This window comes from Berghia stephanieae, chromosome 9, assembly GCF_034508935.2.
Source record: "Berghia stephanieae isolate SIO BIC M18660-M18661 chromosome 9, UCSD_Bste_1.3, whole genome shotgun sequence".
Taxonomy (NCBI): domain Eukaryota; kingdom Metazoa; phylum Mollusca; class Gastropoda; order Nudibranchia; family Aeolidiidae; genus Berghia; species Berghia stephanieae.
The window spans coordinates 3,367,366-3,387,670 of NC_088368.1; the positions used below are offsets into that span (position 1 = coordinate 3,367,366).

The 20,305-nt window shown below is 36.6% G+C and overlaps 1 protein-coding gene across 1 annotated transcript in view; it reads right to left on the bottom strand.

Moving 5' to 3' along the window:
- Positions 1-271: 271 nt before the first annotated feature.
- Positions 272-20,305, bottom strand: part of LOC144979512 (uncharacterized) — a 65,587-nt gene continuing 45,553 nt past the window's right edge. The window contains 10 exon segments of the mRNA XM_078926208.1: positions 272-2,865; positions 2,867-2,894; positions 3,357-3,470; positions 6,872-6,961; positions 7,478-7,630; positions 9,271-9,455; positions 10,753-10,930; positions 12,164-12,325; positions 14,142-14,337; positions 18,678-18,976. Of these exon segments, the coding sequence (XP_078782334.1) occupies positions 318-2,865; positions 2,867-2,894; positions 3,357-3,470; positions 6,872-6,961; positions 7,478-7,630; positions 9,271-9,455; positions 10,753-10,930; positions 12,164-12,325; positions 14,142-14,337; positions 18,678-18,976 (3,953 nt within the window). The 3' untranslated portion in view covers positions 272-317.

Below are 20,305 nucleotides of genomic sequence, written 5' to 3' on the forward strand. Positions count from 1 at the left end.
AAAATGCACACACGTGTCGTGTCAACTGTATCCAGTGAAATATTATTGCAAGTTTCATTTGATCAGTTTCTTGTTTCCCTTCGCACAATGGGAATCCCGTCCATATCATCATTATTACACACATAAACAATAATGTAAGACAGTATTTATCAACTTCTATTATATTATCATTTTTTTCTATTTCCTTCACTCATCCCCACAGCTACCACAGACGACAAAACACCCAAGAGAGAGAGAGAGAGAGAGAAAAAATTAAGGCTTTTGTTTCTCCTTTTTATGTTGTTATTTTTCGAGCTACTGCTATATTTTTAAACTTGCTATCTTTGAATCACCGTCATAATTTCATGGTTGGTGGATTGAATATCGTCCAAAATTCGGCCTCCACCGGGGGTTGAGCTAGTGTACGTTTTCAAATTCTGACTATGATTTTGCATCTGGGACAGCAACTCTCGCACGTGAAATTTGGCGTGTGGGGGGAGGGCGTCGATGTACTGAGAGCACAGACTGTAAAAGGTTAAGACTTCCTCGGAGAGAAGAAGAAAATTGGTGCTAGACTTGTTCCCTGCCTGAGCTAATCGGTCGATGCTAGAGCGAAGGCGATCCGATGCAGATTTGATGGAATTGATATTCATAGGGTCGGTGGTCGGGGCAGTAGAGGAAGAGGAAGGGGTTGAATCACTGGGGGAGGTTTGGTTGTTGGGCACCGCGCTGTAGTGTTGGTTTGGTTTGGTGTTTGAGTCGGATATAAAACTGCTGGACATGACGGAGGGGGAAGGTTCCAAATGTTGAGATATGGCCATAGGAGAAGGTTGGAGTTTGATTCCAGTTGAGTCGTAGGCAACCACTGCCTCGCTTCCGCTACTAATGGTCAGGGAATCGGCCGCCGCGGCCAGACACGCTTCAGCACTGACTAAGTCCAGGTTGGTTTCACGTACTGAAGTCGATGTCTGTGTGTGTTGTGTTTTTGGATCGTTTGTGGCATTTGTTGTTGTTGTTGTTGCTGGTGTTGATGAAGAATTATTTACATTGACCGTTGGTTTGGCATACATTTTAAAAGAACTCACTTTACTCAAAGACCCATTTGCTTGTGTCGGTGGTGATTGCTGTTGTTGTTCCTCTATGCTTTTCTTCAAGCCTATCATCCAGGCTGGTGGCCTGTAGTTCCCATCCGATGTGTACATACTATTGTTAAGGTTATTCTCCAGACTATTTGTTGTTGTTGATGTACTGTTACGCGCATTGTGATTTATACTACTACTAATACTATTGCCACCGGAGTCCTGAATGTGTACACTATCCCCAAACTGACGAGAGAATCTCGGGCTGGGTTTTGGTTTATTGGAGTTGTTACTAGCAGCGATATTGCTGCTACCGACCATCTCTGGGAACTGAGAGGTTACGTGGGGTGAGCCTGAGCGAGGTGGGGCGGAGTGTGGCGGGGCTGGTTGGGGTGGGGAGTGGTCCACCAGATGGGATAAAGGGTCGGTGTCAGAACGGTGGACGGAGGACATTGAGTGGGTGTGGGGGTGAGGATGAGAACCGATTGAAGACGTGGTCGAGGTGATCATGTGATCGGTCATCGACGACTGAGGCTCCGAAGGTGTGCTGGGTTTGCTGGAGGAAGAAAGATCCGACTTGTGTCGATGAAGGAGACCAGAGTACTGGGCCTTCACACTTCCCCCACCACTCCCACCAGTAGTGTGATGAAGACCGCCCGTCGCTTGGTGGAGCTGGTGGTAGTGATGGTGGCCGGATTCTCCTATGCCGTGTTGGGATTGAGACTTTACAAAGGCAGACGGTCTGAGGTTCGGCTCCTGTTTTATACCAGGGTCTGAATCCTCACTCACTACCCCTTTTTCCTTTCTGCTGAGCGAGGAAACGCTACCGACACCCAGCGCGTGAGACGTTTCTACCCCGACGGAAGACACTGCAGTTGTGGTTGTGGCTGTGTTGTTGTGCTCTCCAACCAAAGGTGGGCAGGAAGTAACGCTGGCACTGTCTGTACCAGAGTCGTGATCTTCCAACGAAGGCAGATTCGGGTCCCGCCCGTGACCACTTTGCTGTTCTCGCTCCATCGACTCTAGATAAGCCCCGATTCGAACCCCTTTTGGAATGGTGCCGAAGCGATTTATGGCCTTGGTAACGTTATTCACATCTAATTTCCCCACACGAGGAGTCATCCCCTCCCCGTCTCCACATTCATCCACACTTAGACTATGACTTAACTCATGAGGCATACTACCCTCGGACATTTTTTTACGAGGCATTACAGCTGAACGCTGAGGAGGAAGTAATGCTTTTTTATGAGGATATTGACCCGCTCCAAACTCTGAAGAAAACTCCCGCTCCCCTGGCCTCGGGCCGAGACTCCTCGAACTACTTCTTTCCGGAGTTTTGCTGTCAAATGCTCTTTCTGATATCAGATACTTGCTCCGATCGATCTGAGCTGCTTTCAAATTGTCCACTGAGGTTTTGCTAGCTTTATCTTCCATTGCAGGAGAGGTCATCTGCCCACGAAGTTTCAAAGCCGGAGAGGAGGAAGATGCAGCCACAGAGTTTGGCGTTGGGTAGAAAGAAGGCACTCCACGTTGTTGATCCATCCCGCCCAGACCACTATCGACAAACTCAGACTCGTTCAATTCTGCAAATGTAGAGTTTTCCAACTTTGCCTTTTGCATACGAATACGTGATTTCAGTTCTTGGTCCAAGTCGGTTCCCCCTGTTGGCTCACCGGGTGAGTCTTTCACGGATGTTGTACGACGAGGAGGGAGAGGAGCACTTTTCGATGACTTCTTACTCCGAGAGGATTTGCGAGCAAGTTGGTCATTGACTTTGGTCAGCATGCCACTTTCATAATCATCATAGTGGTAATACTCTCTCCATGAGTGTTGGTCCTGCACAGTGAAAAGTTTAAAAAAAGGTTATAAGTAAAAATGATTAAAATAACAAACAAAATAATAATAATAATAATAATAATAATAATAACGATAATAATAATAATCATCATATAATAATAATAAATAATAATAATAATAATAAAATAATAATAATAATAATAATAATAATAACATAATAACAACAAAATAATAATAATAATAATAATAATAATAATAATAATAATAATAATAATAATAATAATAATAATAATAATAATAATAATTAAAAAAAGGAGATTTTTAAAAAGGAGTAAAGGGTATAACTTAATAAAGCAAATACCACCAAACAGCTATGGACAAAACTATACATTAAGTGGACAAAAGGTACTCACTCATACGACATGTACATTTGAACAAAAAGGTTTGTCCAAGAAATAAAGTACGCTATGATTGAGGATAAAATCATGTTAAAGGACGTACCTGCACTACTCCTCCCATCCGTGAGAAAATCAGGGGACTCCTGAGCACGGTTCTTCTTGGCAACCAGAGCCGGTGGTCCCTTCCTCTCATTTCTTTCTAACTCCTTCTCCACTTCTGATCCATGAAAAGGAATAAAGAAAAAAAAATATGAATGTTTATAGAACTTTGTGACAAAGTAGGGAGTTGTTATTTTTTATTTTTATTTTTGTTTTTAAGGGCTTTACTGCGCTTGCAACACATTTAGGTCATATCAACACCAGTAAAAATGAAGAAAATAAAATAGTAAAAAGTTCTAGAATTACAATTAAAGCACCCAAGAAAAAGTAAGATAAAGGGGAATTGGTTCAAAGAGTGAACCGATATAGATTCCAAGAGCACTCTATCAGTGTACTTAGTTTGAGATCACCGAAAGGTCTCATCCGACACAAGCACAGGTCCCCACTAAGAGGAATACACTCAAATGTTTACAAATCATATATATATATATATATATATATATATATATATATATATATATATATATATATATATATATATATATATATATATATATATATATATATATATATATATATATGTAAAACAAAAATAATACACTGCATAACAGAGAGATTATTTATAAGACAAAAAATATCATCTCCCAAAACTCTATACATTTGACTGTTTCCCTTCCAGCTAGGGCCAGGACAAAACCAAGTAATCTCATTCCAAGACAAAGACAGAAACGCGTTGGAAAACAGATATAGGGGGAAAGAAGACAGTAAGTGTGCCCATTGATGGAGGTCAGGAACCCCATCCAGAATTTCGCCTTAATTAGGGTGCAGGCACTGGTGTAAGAAAAAGATCTAAAAAAGTGTTTACCAAACAGTGCTGGACAAAGCAGAAAATATTTTTCCTTCTGTCACGACATCATAAGATATCGTCGTCTAGGCATTCCACAGAGGAATATAGATAATTCATCAAACAAGAAGTCAGATGCCATCAGGAATCACCCATGTTGTCCAAATGAGCAAATTGGGGGTTAATACTCTTGCCCAAGGAAAAAAAACAACAAAAGTGCCTGAAGCGGGGCTCGAATCCAGACCTTCCAGGTCACAGTGGAAATTTTTTTGGAGCTTTTATCTAGCGCAATATCCACTAAACGTGCTCAAAGCGCTTTACAAGGGGTCCCCAGCCAACAGCAACACTTAACATGTTGGAGGGGACATGACGCATGTTAGGCGATATTATAATTTTTTTGGACAGAGACAACACTGTTAACAGCCAGGTACTCATTTTACACCTGAGTACGGTGAGAGAATGTGAGTAAAGAGCCTTTTCCAAGGACTCAACTATGTGCCGAGTGAGGCTTGAACCCAGGAACTTCTGGTCCGAAAGCGAGTGTCATACCACAAGACCACATAGCCTTAACCACTCGGCCACTTCGCCCCCAAGCAGAAAGAATAATACAGGACAAAAAGAAAAAACCATTTGAAAAAAATAATCCCGTCTTGACTGGGAATTGAACCTGAGACCTCCATTACAACATGGATGGTACCCGATGGTTGAGATGATTTAATGCTTATATTTTTCACAAGGGAATGTATGCCTTTCTGCAGTGAACATGAGAGGACGAAGACATTTGAGAAGTTCTTGTTTTTAAAGTTCAAAATATCAAATTAGGGGGCAGGCACTGGTGTAAGATAAAGATATGAAAAAGTGTGTTTGTGTGGGTGTATTTTGAGATCATACTCATATTTTCAGATCTTTAAACTTTTTTGGGGGCATCTGAATCAATAATATTGGTGATAACAACCATTATTTATTGTTTAACTTGTGGTCTTGTGATATGACACACTCTTTCTGATCGGACGGTCCTGGGTTCGAGCCTCACTTGGGGCATAGTTGAGTCCTTGGGAAAGGCCCTTTACTCACATTATCTCGCACCGTAGTGTGTAAAATGAGTACATGGCTGTTAACAGCATTGTCTCTGTCCCCAAAAAAATTTGTAATATCGCCTAATGAGGCGTCATGTCTCGTCCTAAACGTTAAATGTTGCTGTTGGCCAGGGGCCCTTAGTATAGCACTTTTGAGCACGTTTAGTGGATATTGTGCTATATAAAAGCTCAATATTTTTTTTTTCAATTTCAAAATATCAGACAAATTAGGGGGCAGGCACTGGTGTAAGATGAAGATATGAAAAGGTGTGTTTGTGTATTTTGTGCATTTTCAGAACATACTCATGTTTTCAGATCTTTATTTTGCTCTCATGCAGACTTGCCAAATTGAAAACTTCAAATTTAGTAATTTTAATGTCAATTTTTTGTAATTTGACAAGGAAATTCGTAATTTTTGAAATTGTGTATGAACAACCACAATATGCTTATTATTATTATCATCATTATTATAGTAGTAGTAGTAGTAGTAGTAGTAGCAGTAGTAGTAGTATAGTAGTATAGTAGTAGTAGTAGTAGTAGTAGTAGTAGTAGTAGTAGTAGTAGTAGTATAGTAGTAGTAGTAGTAGTATAGTATAGTAGTAGTAGTAGTAGTAGTAGTAGTAGTAGTAGTAGTCGTAGTAGTAGTAGTAGTAGTAGTAGTGTAGTAGTCGTAGTAGTAGTAGTAGTAGTAGTAGTAGTATAGTAGTAGTAGTAGTAGTAGTAGTAGTAAGTAGTTATAGTAGTAGTAGTATGTAGTAGTAGTAGTAGTAGTAGTATAGTTTTGTGTGTTGTTCTTCTTCTTCTTATCATTATTATTATTTTTATTATCATTTAAGTATTACTAAGAATTAAAAATTCGTAATTTTCCATAAAATTTTGTATTTGGCCATGAAATTTGTCTAAAAATTTCGTAAGATTCGGCATGTATGCTCATGCCAGCTGCAAACTTTTTCACACCTTCAGGCAGTTTAGTATTTTACTTAAGCGTGACGTTACCATCAAAAGCACACACTGGTTAAAGCCTCACACATCTAGCTAGTAATAAACAATAATAAAATGAATACAGCTTCCAAAAAGAATATAACACCAAACACAGAATGTTTCGAGCTTAAAACCCTACTTCAGCCTAACAACATAAAACAATGAAAACAAAAAAGTGAGCTTTTATATAGCGCAATATCCACTAAATGTGCTCAAAGCGCTTTACAAGGGGTCCCTGGTCAACAGCAACATTAAACATGTAGGACGGGACATGATGTACACAACAGACAAAACAAAAATACATTACTAAAAAAACCAGATTGACAGCTGAGAAATATTTCTCTATCATTGATCTGTTTTTTTTTAGTAATGAATTTATGATTTTATTGTTTTTCATTGTTGACTGAAGAAGGGTTTTGAGCCCAAAACATTCCGTATTTGGTATTTTTGTTCGTTTTGAAGCTGTTATATTAATTTTTGTTTATAAGTTTTTACAGTCCACAGCTTCTAGCTAGCAGCTGAGTGAATCACTTTGACATCTAGCTAGACAAGGCAGGTGTTGGTTAGTTTTGGCACGGCTCTGACAGTGGGAGTAAACGGACTAACCATCAAACCAACCTTCACTAATACTGGACTTTTCAAACATGTTCTCCAAGATAAAATGGATTTCTTTGAAGGTTGGACGGTCCTTGGGGTCCCATTGCCAACCTGGAAAATGGGATGAAAGAGATGATGTAGAGGGGATGTGACTGCAGATCTACGGTTTTGATTGATTGTAACATGATGATGATGGTGATGATGATGGTGTTGATGATGATGATGATGACGATGATGATGGTGGTGATGATGACAATGATGATGACGATGATGGTGTTGATGATGATGATGATGATGACAGCAGACCTGCCATAGGCAAAATTCAAACACCCCCACCCCTCCTCCCATCTTTAAATAGCATAGAATTTCCAGCTGGTATGTACCGTGTAGAAAGAGAGACAGAAAGAAAAAAATGAAAGAAAGAAGGGGGGAGGGAGGGGTAAAAATGAGCAAAAGAAAAAAAAAAAAATGAAAATACAGAAAGAAAATAATATAATAAAAGAATGGGAGGTCAGGAACCCCAGACAGAGAAAGCAAGTTGGAAAACAGATATAGGAGTGATAGAAGACACAACAAGTGCCTCCCTGCCCACTAAGGGAGGTCAGGAACCCCACCCAGTATTCTTACACTTGAGCATCAGCATGTGTATATCGTTAGGCGTTCCTGGAGGCCTCTCCATTCGGTATCCCTTCTCCAACAGGTGATAGACCTCTGTCAAGTCCACCCCTGGGTATGGCGACATGCCAAACGTGGCCAGCTCCCATAGTAAGACACCGAATGCTGAAATAAAGAGACATTAAAGAACATGAGGCTATGAAATCTGGCAACAATTTTCTAAAATCTTAATATCAGTGCTGAATGTGACAAAAAGTGAAAAAGGAGGAAAATATTTTGAACGAATGCCTTTAGGTCCCGTTTTTACTGCACCGGATCCGACTATTAGAGCCATTGAGATGATAAACCTTCATTGATACTCTAGCTAACTTGTGGAGAGTTGGAGACTGCACCTATTTCTTCCAACACACATCAAGTCTCTCACTGACAGTACATTTGACTGGGGCAAATGTGGTATGACACTTGCTTTGGGATTGCACGGTCCTGGGTTCGAGCTTTGCTCAGAGCATTATTGAGTCTTTGGAAAAGGCTCTTTACTCACCTTCTCTCACCATACTCAAGTGTGAAGTAAGTACCTGGCCATGAGCAGTATGGTTTCTGTCTGAAAAAAATGGTAATATCGCCCAACAGGCATCATGTCTCGTTCTACATGTTACTCATTGCTGTTGGTCAGGGACCCTTTGTGAAGCGCTTTGAGCACATTTCGTGGATCCTGCCCTATATAAAAAAGATCAAAACTCAAGTAATTTGAATCCACAATTATAAAATACAATCATGAAACTTTTTATTTCTGGGACTCAGAGTCTACTTTTCTGTTCCACTGCCAAAGACAAAAGTCTGTATTTCTGACATCGTTATACACTGCTCGTGGTTACAAAACATGGAGAGAAAAAAAGCAAGAAAATTTTAATGATTGCCTTTAAACCCCATTTTTACTGGGTTTTCGAGCAAGACAAATGATAAACTATCATTGGAGAGTGGGGAACTGCACCTGTATGTTCCACCACACATCAACTTTCTCACTGCTAGTATATTTGATTGTCATTTTTTAAAGGAGAAAAATCCTCCTCTTGAATTTAAAATTGTGGATTTCTGTGGATCTGTGTAAACTATCAGCCTGGATTATAGCTTAAATTTAATCTTTTTTTCATTTGCATCATTCTTGACATCAGATCAGATTAAGGCAGTGATTTTTGCATTGTATTAGTTCTGCCCATTTTTGGTTGCTTCCTAAAGGCAAAGCAAAGCGCTAAGGCAAAATCTACTGTATTTGAAGAGTGGTCTTCCAAAACTCCGTTTTTCCCATTTTGAGATATTATTATTATATTATTGAGGATTATTTCCCCTACAATTCCTTATTCTGTCTAACATTTTATCATATTTAAACTTCAAATTCACATGGATCCAGGGGAATTCTTTTGCCATTTGATGCTTAACCCTCTCCTTACCAGCCATTTTCAGAATTTTTCCCAAAACTTCACACCCACCCAACACAAAAACAAGACATTTCTAACTCCAACAGAAAAGTAACAAGCACATTCTATACACGATATTGCTCGACAAAATGAACCATATTATAGAATGTCAAGTTTTTATAGCTATAGTAAAAAGAAATGAAATCTAGAATGAAAAAGTGACGGTTGCATCGTAACAAATGTGACAATTTTCCAATGGGTGGTAAGGAGAGGGTTAAAATAAAGTTTATATTTCAATTTATCTCATGGATGGAAAATCTCAATAAAGTAGAAAAATCGACTTAATGAGTTTTGGAAAACCAGCCTTCAATTGTTTTCCATCGGACTTACCCCAGACGTCTGATCTGGTGGAAAAACGATTGAAGGCAAGTCCCTCTGGAGCTGTCCACTTGATGGGGAATTTGGCCCCTGCATGGGCCGTGTAGGTGTCATCCTTCATCAGGCGGGCCAGACCAAAATCAGCCACTTTGACCAGATGGCCATCCCCTACCAAACAATTACGGGCAGCCAAATCCCTGAAGATAGCAAATAGCAGATTTACATGTTGAGAACAAAGTAAAAGAAGAAAAACATTATTTTAAAAACAGGAGAGAAACGACCTTTGACCTAGGTTAAGAGTTTACGGCCAGCATTAGATTGTCAAGTAAAAAAGGATTGCGGATATGCCATAGGCAGAGATGCCAGCCTCAAGAATCAGAAGTGAGTCATTAGGGAGAAGAAAATCTGCAATTTAAAAAAAAAAAAAGGTGTAATCCAACAAAGTTCCGATTTCATGAGTAAAATTGAACACTGTTCATAGTCCCAGGATTCTCAACCTCATATTAATTAATACAATAATTAAAGCGACTTGACAAAAACATGAAATTTTAGAAGATTTTCGTATTTGATGTAAAAACTGTAATTTTCGTCATAGTTGGCATCCCTGCACTCACAACGAAATCTGTGTTTTAATTTTTTTTTTTTAAATAAATACAAATTTCCTTCATATCAACTAAAAATGCAATATATCAACCAATTTGATTCAGAAATAATCATTGTAAATCTGGAAACCGATATTTTTATTCGATATAATACATCATAACAAAACAAAATATGAATCTGATGGGGAAAAATTCTAAATTTGGCAACATAAGCGTTAAACGTATGACAAATCCTATGAGCCTGAGAAGCAGATTTAGTCTATTGTTAGCCATTACCATTTTAAAAGGGGATCTCAATTGCCCAGTTGGTAGAACACTTGCTTCACACACAAAGGGACCAAGATCAATCCCAGGTAAAGTTGAAGTGGTTTTTTTTTTGTAACCCCCCCCCACCCTCCCGTCCACTCACCAGTGATTGGGTAGCAGGGTCTGTAAGATCTGGTGGAAAATACCCTGTGACAGACTAATGTCAGCATTTAATTTGGAAATCCCCCACTCAAGAACATACCATCATCTTTAATCTTTCTTCCCCTCCACCATCCGACTTTGGAACTCCCTGCCAACCACTTGTAAACAAGCCCTTTCGACTGATGGCTTCAAAAAATCACTCCCTGCTTCCCTCTAAAACCCCTGTTACTGAAAGATGGTCATACAATCTTCAGCCTGAAACTTTGAGGTTTCAATGAAAGGCGCTATTGAAATATGCTTATTATTATTATTATTATTATTATTATTATTATTATTATTATTATTTATTTATTAATGGAAAAAGAAGAATGTCCTTTAAAGGGTAAGGAGCCATTGATATTGTCCGTTTCATGCTGTAGAAACTGGGATAACTATGGTTCCATGGACTACTTACTAATTTTAAAGATCAGATTCCAACATTTACCTGTGTATAAAACTACGAGCCTCCAAATACGCCATGGCAGAGGCTATTTGTGTGGCCATGTACATGAGGACTGTGGGGATGATGTCCTCCTTGTTGGAGCTACGCAGGAAGTCAAGGAGGTTACCCTGGGCCATGAACTCTGTCACGATGTAGAACGGCGGCTCTCTCGTACACACCCCTGAAATGAGAGTTACACAGTGATGATAAATTTTGTAATAATCCATTTTAAAACACACGAGCAAAATAAATACTCTCTCGAGGAGGGACTTGACCTTCCATTTGTTATGTTATATTATTTTGGTGAAGAGATGATTGGTTGTGAGATTGGATATTTTAGATATTAACTCAAAAAAGATTTAAAAACAATGACGCCATTTTTATTGACCGGTAAGGGAGGAACAGGAAGTACAGAATCCCTTGTTTATTATTATTACAAACGTAGATCGTACATTCTGTACTTCATAAAATTATCATTATCATTATTAATACATGTATGAACAAGGTGCAGATGAGTTTATACTCGACACCATTTTCATCAAAACAACACTAACAGCGATTGGACTATTGGAATCAGGTGTACATTTTCCATTTTCATCAAGAGAGCAGTGAAGGAATAAAAGTTGGGCCTCAAAGAAGTCAAAAGAAAAGTTACTTTCACTGCTCACATTGATAACTTGGTGAAAATAGTGTCAAGGTGGCCAGTGTGGCTCAGTGATATCGTCTTTGCTTCGTATCCGAAAGGTAACAAGTTCCACTACCCGTTGCGCTGTGTGACCTTGAGCGAGTCACCCTTGCTCAGTTTGAGGCGTTGCATTGTGTCTGACGCCTGGATTATTCCAGTCTTCCCTTGGAATAGACCCTAAAAACAAATTTCCCCTCATAGGATGAATAAAGGGAATTTTAATTTTAATTTTAAAAAAAGGGTTTTATATTACTCAAACTTTTTTTAAATATATGTTTTGTTTGTTTTTAAGGGTTTAATTGTGCTTGTAACACATTCAGGTCATATCAGCACCAGTAAAAAGGAAGAAAATGGGTTAGTAAACAGTTCTAGAATTACAATTAAAGCGCCCAAGAGTCTCATTCAGACACAAGCTAGGAGGAATACACTCAAATGTTTACAAATCATATATAATATGTAAATAAAACATAATACAGTGCATTACAGAGAGATGATTTACAAGGAAAAAAAATAAATTAAAAAATCATCTCCCATTTGACTGTTTCTCTCCTAGCTAGGGTATCAGGCCAAGGCCAGGACAAAACCCAAGTAATCTCATTCCAAGCCAAAGTCAGAAAGCATGTTGGAAAACAGATACAGGGGTATAGAAGACGCAGTAAAAGCCTCCCTGCCCACTATGGGAGGTCATGAAACCCCACCCAGACAAAGAACTAGCATCTGTTTAATCACCTAGTAACTGTACAAGGTTGGGGTGTTTCATTTCCTTCATGATGGCAGCCTCTTCCAAGAAGTCTTTGAGAGCCATCGTGTCTTCCTTCAGGGTCTTCACAGCTACTGTCTTATCGTAACGTTTCCACACAGCCTCATACACGTCTCCATACTGACCTCCACCTGGAAACAACAAAAAAAACACAATGAAGAAGATAGCTCATCGAGATTTTGGCAATCTCTTATGAACCAACATCCCATCTAAAATAATATTGTTCTCTGCTTAACAGAAACAGAAATGAAAATAAAATTCCAGCTCAATCATAGCTGCCAACCCATCAAGCTTAAGAAGAGGGAGTTTTGGACAGAAAATCAGGGAGATTCAGAAAAAATCAGGGAGATAAATAAATGTATAAATACTCTCAATCTGAATAATTTAATTACAATCGATATAAGCCATGTAGAGCTATTTAACTTCACTACAAAGAACGGATTCGGTATCGGCCTTTCTGAATATAAATCTACCACAATACCAAACGACTTAAACTCACTTCCGTTTACAAAATGGAGGACCGGAATTTCACGTACGTTACCGAAAGAATCAAAAAGACCCTCATGGTAGGCTAACATGGGTTCTAGGCCTGGGCCTACAGTCAGGCTACTGCATGATAATGCAGGAGATCGGTGTGACGGGCGGGAGACGAACTAAGAATGCGGGAGTCTCCGGCAATGTCTGGTAGGATTGGCAGCTATGCTCAATGTTTCTTATGCACCCTGATCAACCCCCCCCCCCTCCCCCCTCCCCCAAACAAATGAAAAAGCTGTCAAATTATCCCCAATACTATCTGGCACACCTCATTAAATGCAAACAGGCCATCTCTGCCATTCTATATCCCCCCTCCTTTTTTTCTTCTTCAAATATCTGGCTGATGGAAACCTAATCATAAAAGAAATATTTTACCAACCACAATATACAAAGTGGAGGTCTTTCTATCTCGTTTAAGGAATCTCTTTGTGTTTGAGAGAATGGCTTGATTTAGGTAATAAGCCACTAACAGTGTGTTTCATTTTTATAGTTGTTATCTAACTGTATTTTTACTGCCACAAATTGCACTTTTAATTTAAATGGGGAGAGAGCAATATCTACTTTCAAGAACTTTAATTTTTTTTATCCACAATGATCAAAATCTGGCTTCAAAATCTCCTCCTCTGATGTTTTTGTTTTATTCAAAACCACTTTAGGCCAATCCAAGAAAACCAATCTTAAATCATTCTAATTCTTAAATATTGAAAAATATCATATTTGTATGTAGCACTACTACTACTACTACTACTACTACTACTACTACTACTACTACTACTACTACTAATAATAATAATAATAATGATAAAATTAATAATAATAATAAGAAGAAAAAATAACAACAATAGTAACAATAATAATAATAATAATAATAATAATAATAATAATAAATAATAATATAAGATAATAATAATGATAATGATAATAATAATAATAATAATAATAATAATAATAATAATAATAATAATAATAATAATAATAATAATAATAATAATATAAAATAATAATAATAATAATAATAATAATAATAATAATAATAATAATAATAATAAATAATAATAATAATAATAATAATAATAATAATAATAATAACAATAACAATAATAATAATAATAACAATAGTAATAATAATAATAATAATAATAATAATAAATAATAATAATAATAATAATAATAATAATAATAATAATAATAATAATAAAAAATAATAATAATAATAATAATAATAATAATAATAATAATAATAATAATAATAATAATAATAATAATACTAATAATACTAATATAATAATAATAATAATAATAATAATAATAATAATAATAATAATAATAATAATAATAATAATAATAAATATGGCAATCAAGTGAATATAGTGTCATGGATATCTAAGAAAAATCTGTACTAGTACTACACACCCAGCCTATGTTTCATGGCAATCTCCGTTCGTTCAATCTCCCACTTGTCTGGTTCTGGGCTGACCCCAAACACGGTGGGCTTCTGTCTCTTGGGGGCTGGGTACAACAGAGTGGTCACCAGCCCATCGGCGTGGATGGAGTGGTGGTGGACCAGCTCTCCGAGGGTGTTAAAACGATGGTCCTGGGTCACAAACACCTGGAGGAGAATAATGGATTACATCGTAATAATAAATTGTATAAAACAAGGTACATATCCATGTCACATCATCCCTGATAAATAACTGTGGTAATGACCATTGCCATTATTGTGGTTTTGTCTTGTTTGTTTTGTTTTTAAGGGTTTTACGGCGCTTGCAACACATTTAGGTCATATCAGCGCCAGTAAAAAGGAAGAAAATGGGATAGTAAAAAGTTCTTTTTTTTTTTTTTTTTTTTTTTTTTTTTTTTTTTGTTTGTTGCTTTAGGTCTCTTCCAACACAATTGAGGTTATATGAGAGACCGCTGAAACAAAAAACAAGCAATCCAACAAAATAGTACAAATGTCAATCAAAAGCATAACCTAAAGATATCATAAGCTAAATTATAAATAACCAAGAACAAACAGGCAGAGGATTTACAGGAAAAAAAATATCCCCTGTCAAAAATACAATCACAAACCAAAGAAGCAGGATAGGCTAGTAAAGAGAAGAAGAAACGACATCACTATCGGATCGTACACCCATGCGAACATCATAGGTATATGATTCAAGGGTGATGCTCCCATCCAACCACCCGCGTAAAAAGTTCTAGAATTACAATTAACGCACAAAAGAAAAGAGACAAAGGGGAATTTGTTCAAATAGGGAACAGATGTAGATTCCAAGAGCACACCATCAAAGTACTTAGTTTGAGATCACCTAAAAGTCTCATAAGTCTCACTAAGAGGAATACATTCAAATGTTTACAAATCATATAATATAATATAATATGTAAACTAAACATAATACAATGCGTAACAGAGAGATGATTTACAAGGAAATAAATATCATCTCCCAAAACTATAACTATACATTTAACTGTTTCCCTCCCAGCCAAGGAACTCCGCCCATGGTCAGGACAAAACTAAGTAATCTCATTGCAAGACAGGAAACAATTGGAAAACGGGGGGATAGAAGACACAGCATGTACCTCCCTGCCCACTATGGGAGGTCAGGATCCCCTCCCAGTGGTTTTGTCTTCATTTCACACTAACATCCCTGATAAATAACTGTGGTAATGACCATCACCATTATCGTGAGTTTGTCTTCATTTCACAGTAAATCAAGCAACAATTTGCATAATCAGTGAGCATATGGGTGACAATGAGAAAAACAAGGGGTTTAAGAATGGGTCAGAATGAATGCCTTGCAATGAGCAATGTTAGAAAGAATACCCCGCAGGAAACTTGCACTGTATGAAATGGAAATTTGGCCACATTAAGTCTACTCGAAAAGTAAATACAATATTGAAGAGTGAAGGACGATTAAAAATAAATTCCCATAACATGACTTAAATTACTAAACGGATAGTTGGAAAAATAATTAAAACTAAAAAAAAATTTATAGAAAAAAAAAAGAATAAAAAATCCACAGTTGTAAAAATAAACAAAATTTTGCGGGGATTTTGTTTGTTTGTTTTAAATGATTTTATGACTTGTTTTCGAAGGATTTTAAGACTGATGTAAAGATAAAGAATAAACAAATGACGATATAACATGACGAGCATCCTATTGTGCTGCCTTGACAAACATATAACTTTGTGTGCCGACAAGATGTTAATATATAAGTAACGTACCATTAAATTTAAAGTATTTCCACTTGTGTGCCATATTCACTTTTAACTTCAAAATGATTGTCCCAACAAATACTATAATAATTTCCATTGTTGTTATTCAATGTAAACATGTGAAATATTGGGTCAATAACACGCAATATCGCCCATCTTGTGTTTTTATTTTATTTTATTTTATTTCCTCCTCTTCTGTATTTACATATATAATTCCTCTTTGGGTCCTCATATTACACTTTACTCATATATATATCCTCCTCTTGTGCGTCCTCATATTACAACATTACTCATATATAAACCTCCTCTTTGGTGCTTCCTCATATACAACATTTAACTCATTAAATCCTCTCTGGTGCGTCTCATATTACATTTACTCATATATTCTCTTTGGTCTCCTCATATTAAACATTTAACTCTTATATATCTCCTCTTTGTGCTGTCCTATATTACAACATTTAACTATATATAATATCCTCTTTGGTGCTGTCCTCATATTACAACATTTAACTCATATAATTCCTCTTTGGTCTGTCCTATATACAACATTTAACTCCTATTTAATACCTCTCTTTGGCTGTCCCTCATATTACAACTTTAATCATATATAATATCCTCCTCTTTGGGCTGTCCTCATATTACTAACATTTACTCATATATAAACCTTCTTTGGCTCTGTCTCATATACAACATTTAACTATAATATACCTCCTCTTTTCTCCTCTTACCATTTAACCATAATATAATATCCTCCTTTGGGTGTCCTCATATTACAACATTTAACTCATATAATATCCTCTCTTTGGTGCTGTCCTCATACAACATTAACTCATAATAAATCCCCTCTTTGGTGTCTCTTTAATTAACATATTAACTCTTTTTTCCTCTTATTACTCATATTAAACTTTAATCTATTATATATTTCCCTTTGGTGCTGTCCTCTTACAATTAACTCATATATAATATCCTCCCTTTGTGCGTCCTCATATACAACATTAACTCAATAATACTCCTGGTGTTCCCTTTCACTTACTATATATTCTCCCTTTTTCCTCATATTAAATTACTCCTTTTGTCTCCTCTTATTCCTTATAACTTACTCATATATAATTCTCCTCTTTGTGCTGTCCCATATTACAACATTTAACCTATATATAATACCCCTCTTTGGCTGTCCTCATATTACAAATTTAATCATATATAATTCCTCCTCTTTGGTGCTGTCCTAACCTCCTCTTTGGTGCTGTCCTCATATTAAAAAAAGCTACTTAATACAACATTTAACTCATATATAATATCCTCCTCTTTGGTGCTGTCCTCATATTATAAAAAAGCTACTTAATACACATTTAACTCATATATAATATCCTCCTCTTTGGTGCTGTCCTCATATTATAAAAAGCTACTTAATACAACATTTAACTCATATATAATATCCTCCTCTTTGGTGCTGTCCTCATATTATAAAAAAGCTACTTAATACAACATTTAACTCATATATAATATCCTCCTCTTTGGTGCTGTCCTCATATTATAAAAAGCTACTTAATACAACATTTAACTCATATATAATATCCTCCTCTTTGGTGCTGTCCTCATATTTAAAAAAGCTACTTAATACAACATTTAACTCATATATAATATCCTCCTCTTTGGTGCTGTCCTCATATTATAAAAAGCTACTTAATACAACATTTAACTCATATATAATATCCTCCTCTTTGGTGCTGTCCTCATATTATAAAAGCTACTTAATACAACATTTAACTCATATATAATATCCTCCTCTTTGGTGCTGTCCTCATATTATAAAAATAACTACTTAATACAACATTTAACTCATATATAATATCCTCCTCTTTGGTGCTGTCCTCATATTAAAAAAAGCTACTTAATACAACATTTAACTCATATATAATATCCTCCTCTTTGGTGCTGTCCTCATATTATAAAAAAAGCTACTTAATACAACATTTAACTCATATATAATATCCTCCTCTTTGGTGCTGTCCTCATATTATAAAAAAGCTACTTAATACAACATTTAACTCATATATAATATCCTCCTCTTTGGTGCTGTCCTCATTTTATAAAAAAGCTACTTAATACAACATTTAACTCATATATAATATCCTCCTCTTTGGTGCTGTCCTCATATTATAAAAAAGCTACTTAATACAACATTTAACTCATATATAATATCCTCCTCTTTGGTGCTGTCCTCATATTATAAAAAAGCTACTTAAATTTTGAACAAATTGAAAATTGGGACATGGTCTTGTGGTATGACACTCGCTTTCGGATCGGAAGGTCCTGGATTTGAGCCTCGCTCGGCGCATAGTTGAGTCCTTGGAAAAGGCTCTTTCCTCACATTCTCTCACTGTACTTGGCCGTTAACAGCATTGTTTGTCGGTAAAAAATTTGTAATATCGCCTAATAGGCATCATGTCATGTCCTATATGTTAACTGTTGCTGGTGGCCAGGGACCCCTTGTAAAGCGCTTTGAGCATGTTTAGTATTGCGCTATAAAAAAGCCCAAGTTGAAAAAAAAAATATTGGTCAGGATGTACAGTAAATTAAGTTTTGTAAAATCAAATGAATGACTATCCAGTCTTCTCTTGGAATAGAACCTAAAGACAAATTTTCCCTATGGGATGAATAAAGGGAAATTTATTTATTTAATTTAATTTTTATTATACTGAATTCAGTAAATATACAGAAAATTGGACTCACCTTTCCATCTGAATCCTCACTGATCCTATAGTGATAGACCCGCCCCTCCAGACGTACAGAGATGGACCTCTGGCCTGGACTACTCTCGCTCTCCCGGACCAAGAAGCTGCCGTTGATGCCCGAGCTGAGCAGATACTCCGAGGCATTCCTGGAGATGGGCCCGTGGTACCAGGAGAACTTGTCCACACTGTTGAGGGGTCCGATATAGTTGCTGGGCACCCAGCCCCCTTTGCCTGCCCGGTTCTTGACCTCGCACCATTCCCCGCTGTTGTTGTAGGCTATCATTGTCACCATCTCTCCTGTGGACGTAGAAGGCATTTGAGATGAATTACTTTATGATGACCAAGTAATAGATAAATCATAATATATAATTAGACAGTGAAAAATGATTCTTCATTTGAAATCCAATTCGGAAGAGGCATGAGGTAGATATATATATATATATATATATATATGAAGAGTGGTTTTCCAAAACTCCCTAACTCTGTTTTTCCCATCTTGAGATATTGAGGGTTATTTCCCCTAAAATTTCTCATTCGGTCTATTATTTTATAAATAGTTACACTTCAAATTCATACAAATCTAAGGAAATTCTTGTGCCAATTGAGCTTAAAATAAAGTTTATATTTCAATATATCTCGTGGATGGAAAATCTCAAAAATTAGAAAAATTGACTTTGCGAGTTTAGGAAAACCAGCCTTCATATAAATCTTAAATAAAATAAAATGGTAATCAGATGAACACGTGAGTAGCAAAAAAAGACAGAGAGAATAAATACAGTAGGAAAAGAAGGACGAAGGAGGAAAGTCAAAAAGAGGAGAAAAAGAGGAGGAGGAGGAGAGGGAAGGAAGAGGAGGAAGATGAAGAGAAAAAAATAATTTAAAAAAACAACCTAAAAATCAACAAAAAAAACAAACAAAAAAACAAAAACAAAACAAAATAATACCCAATGAAAATGGAGAATGGAAAACTTGACAACTTACGGGATAAACACCCAAATTGAAAGTGAGCTGATAAGCCCACTTCAACTCTCAAGAGCACTCTCTCTCTCTCTCACATTGTTACATAGTAGTTGTAACACATATTGCATTACATGTTTGCACCATGATATTTATCCAATGAGATAACATAATAATAATAATATTCTTTAACTCCTGCTACAGGGGAAACCCGAAACCTTCACATCATTTGCATTTGTCAATTTGATTCAAGTTTCCAATCAATTTTATAATTGTTATTTATGTTCCTATAAGGCAGTGCTTGTAGACGTACATGAGGCATGGAAAGCAGGATTGTATATATAAAAAATAAATAAACTAGAGCTTTTATATAGAGCAATATCCACTAAACGTGCTCAAAGTGCTTTACAAAGGGATCCCTGGCCAACAGCAACACTTAACATGAAGGACGTTACATGGCACCTGTTAAGTGATATTACAATTTTTTTCGGACAGAGACAACCCTGTTAACAGCCAGGTACTCATTTTACACCTGAGTACGGTGAGAGAATGTGAGTGAAAAGCCTTTTCCAAGGACTCAACTGTGTGCCGAGCAAGGCTCAAACCCATGATCTTCCAATTCGAAAGCGAGTGTCATACCACAAGACCACATAGCCGCACGATAGATAT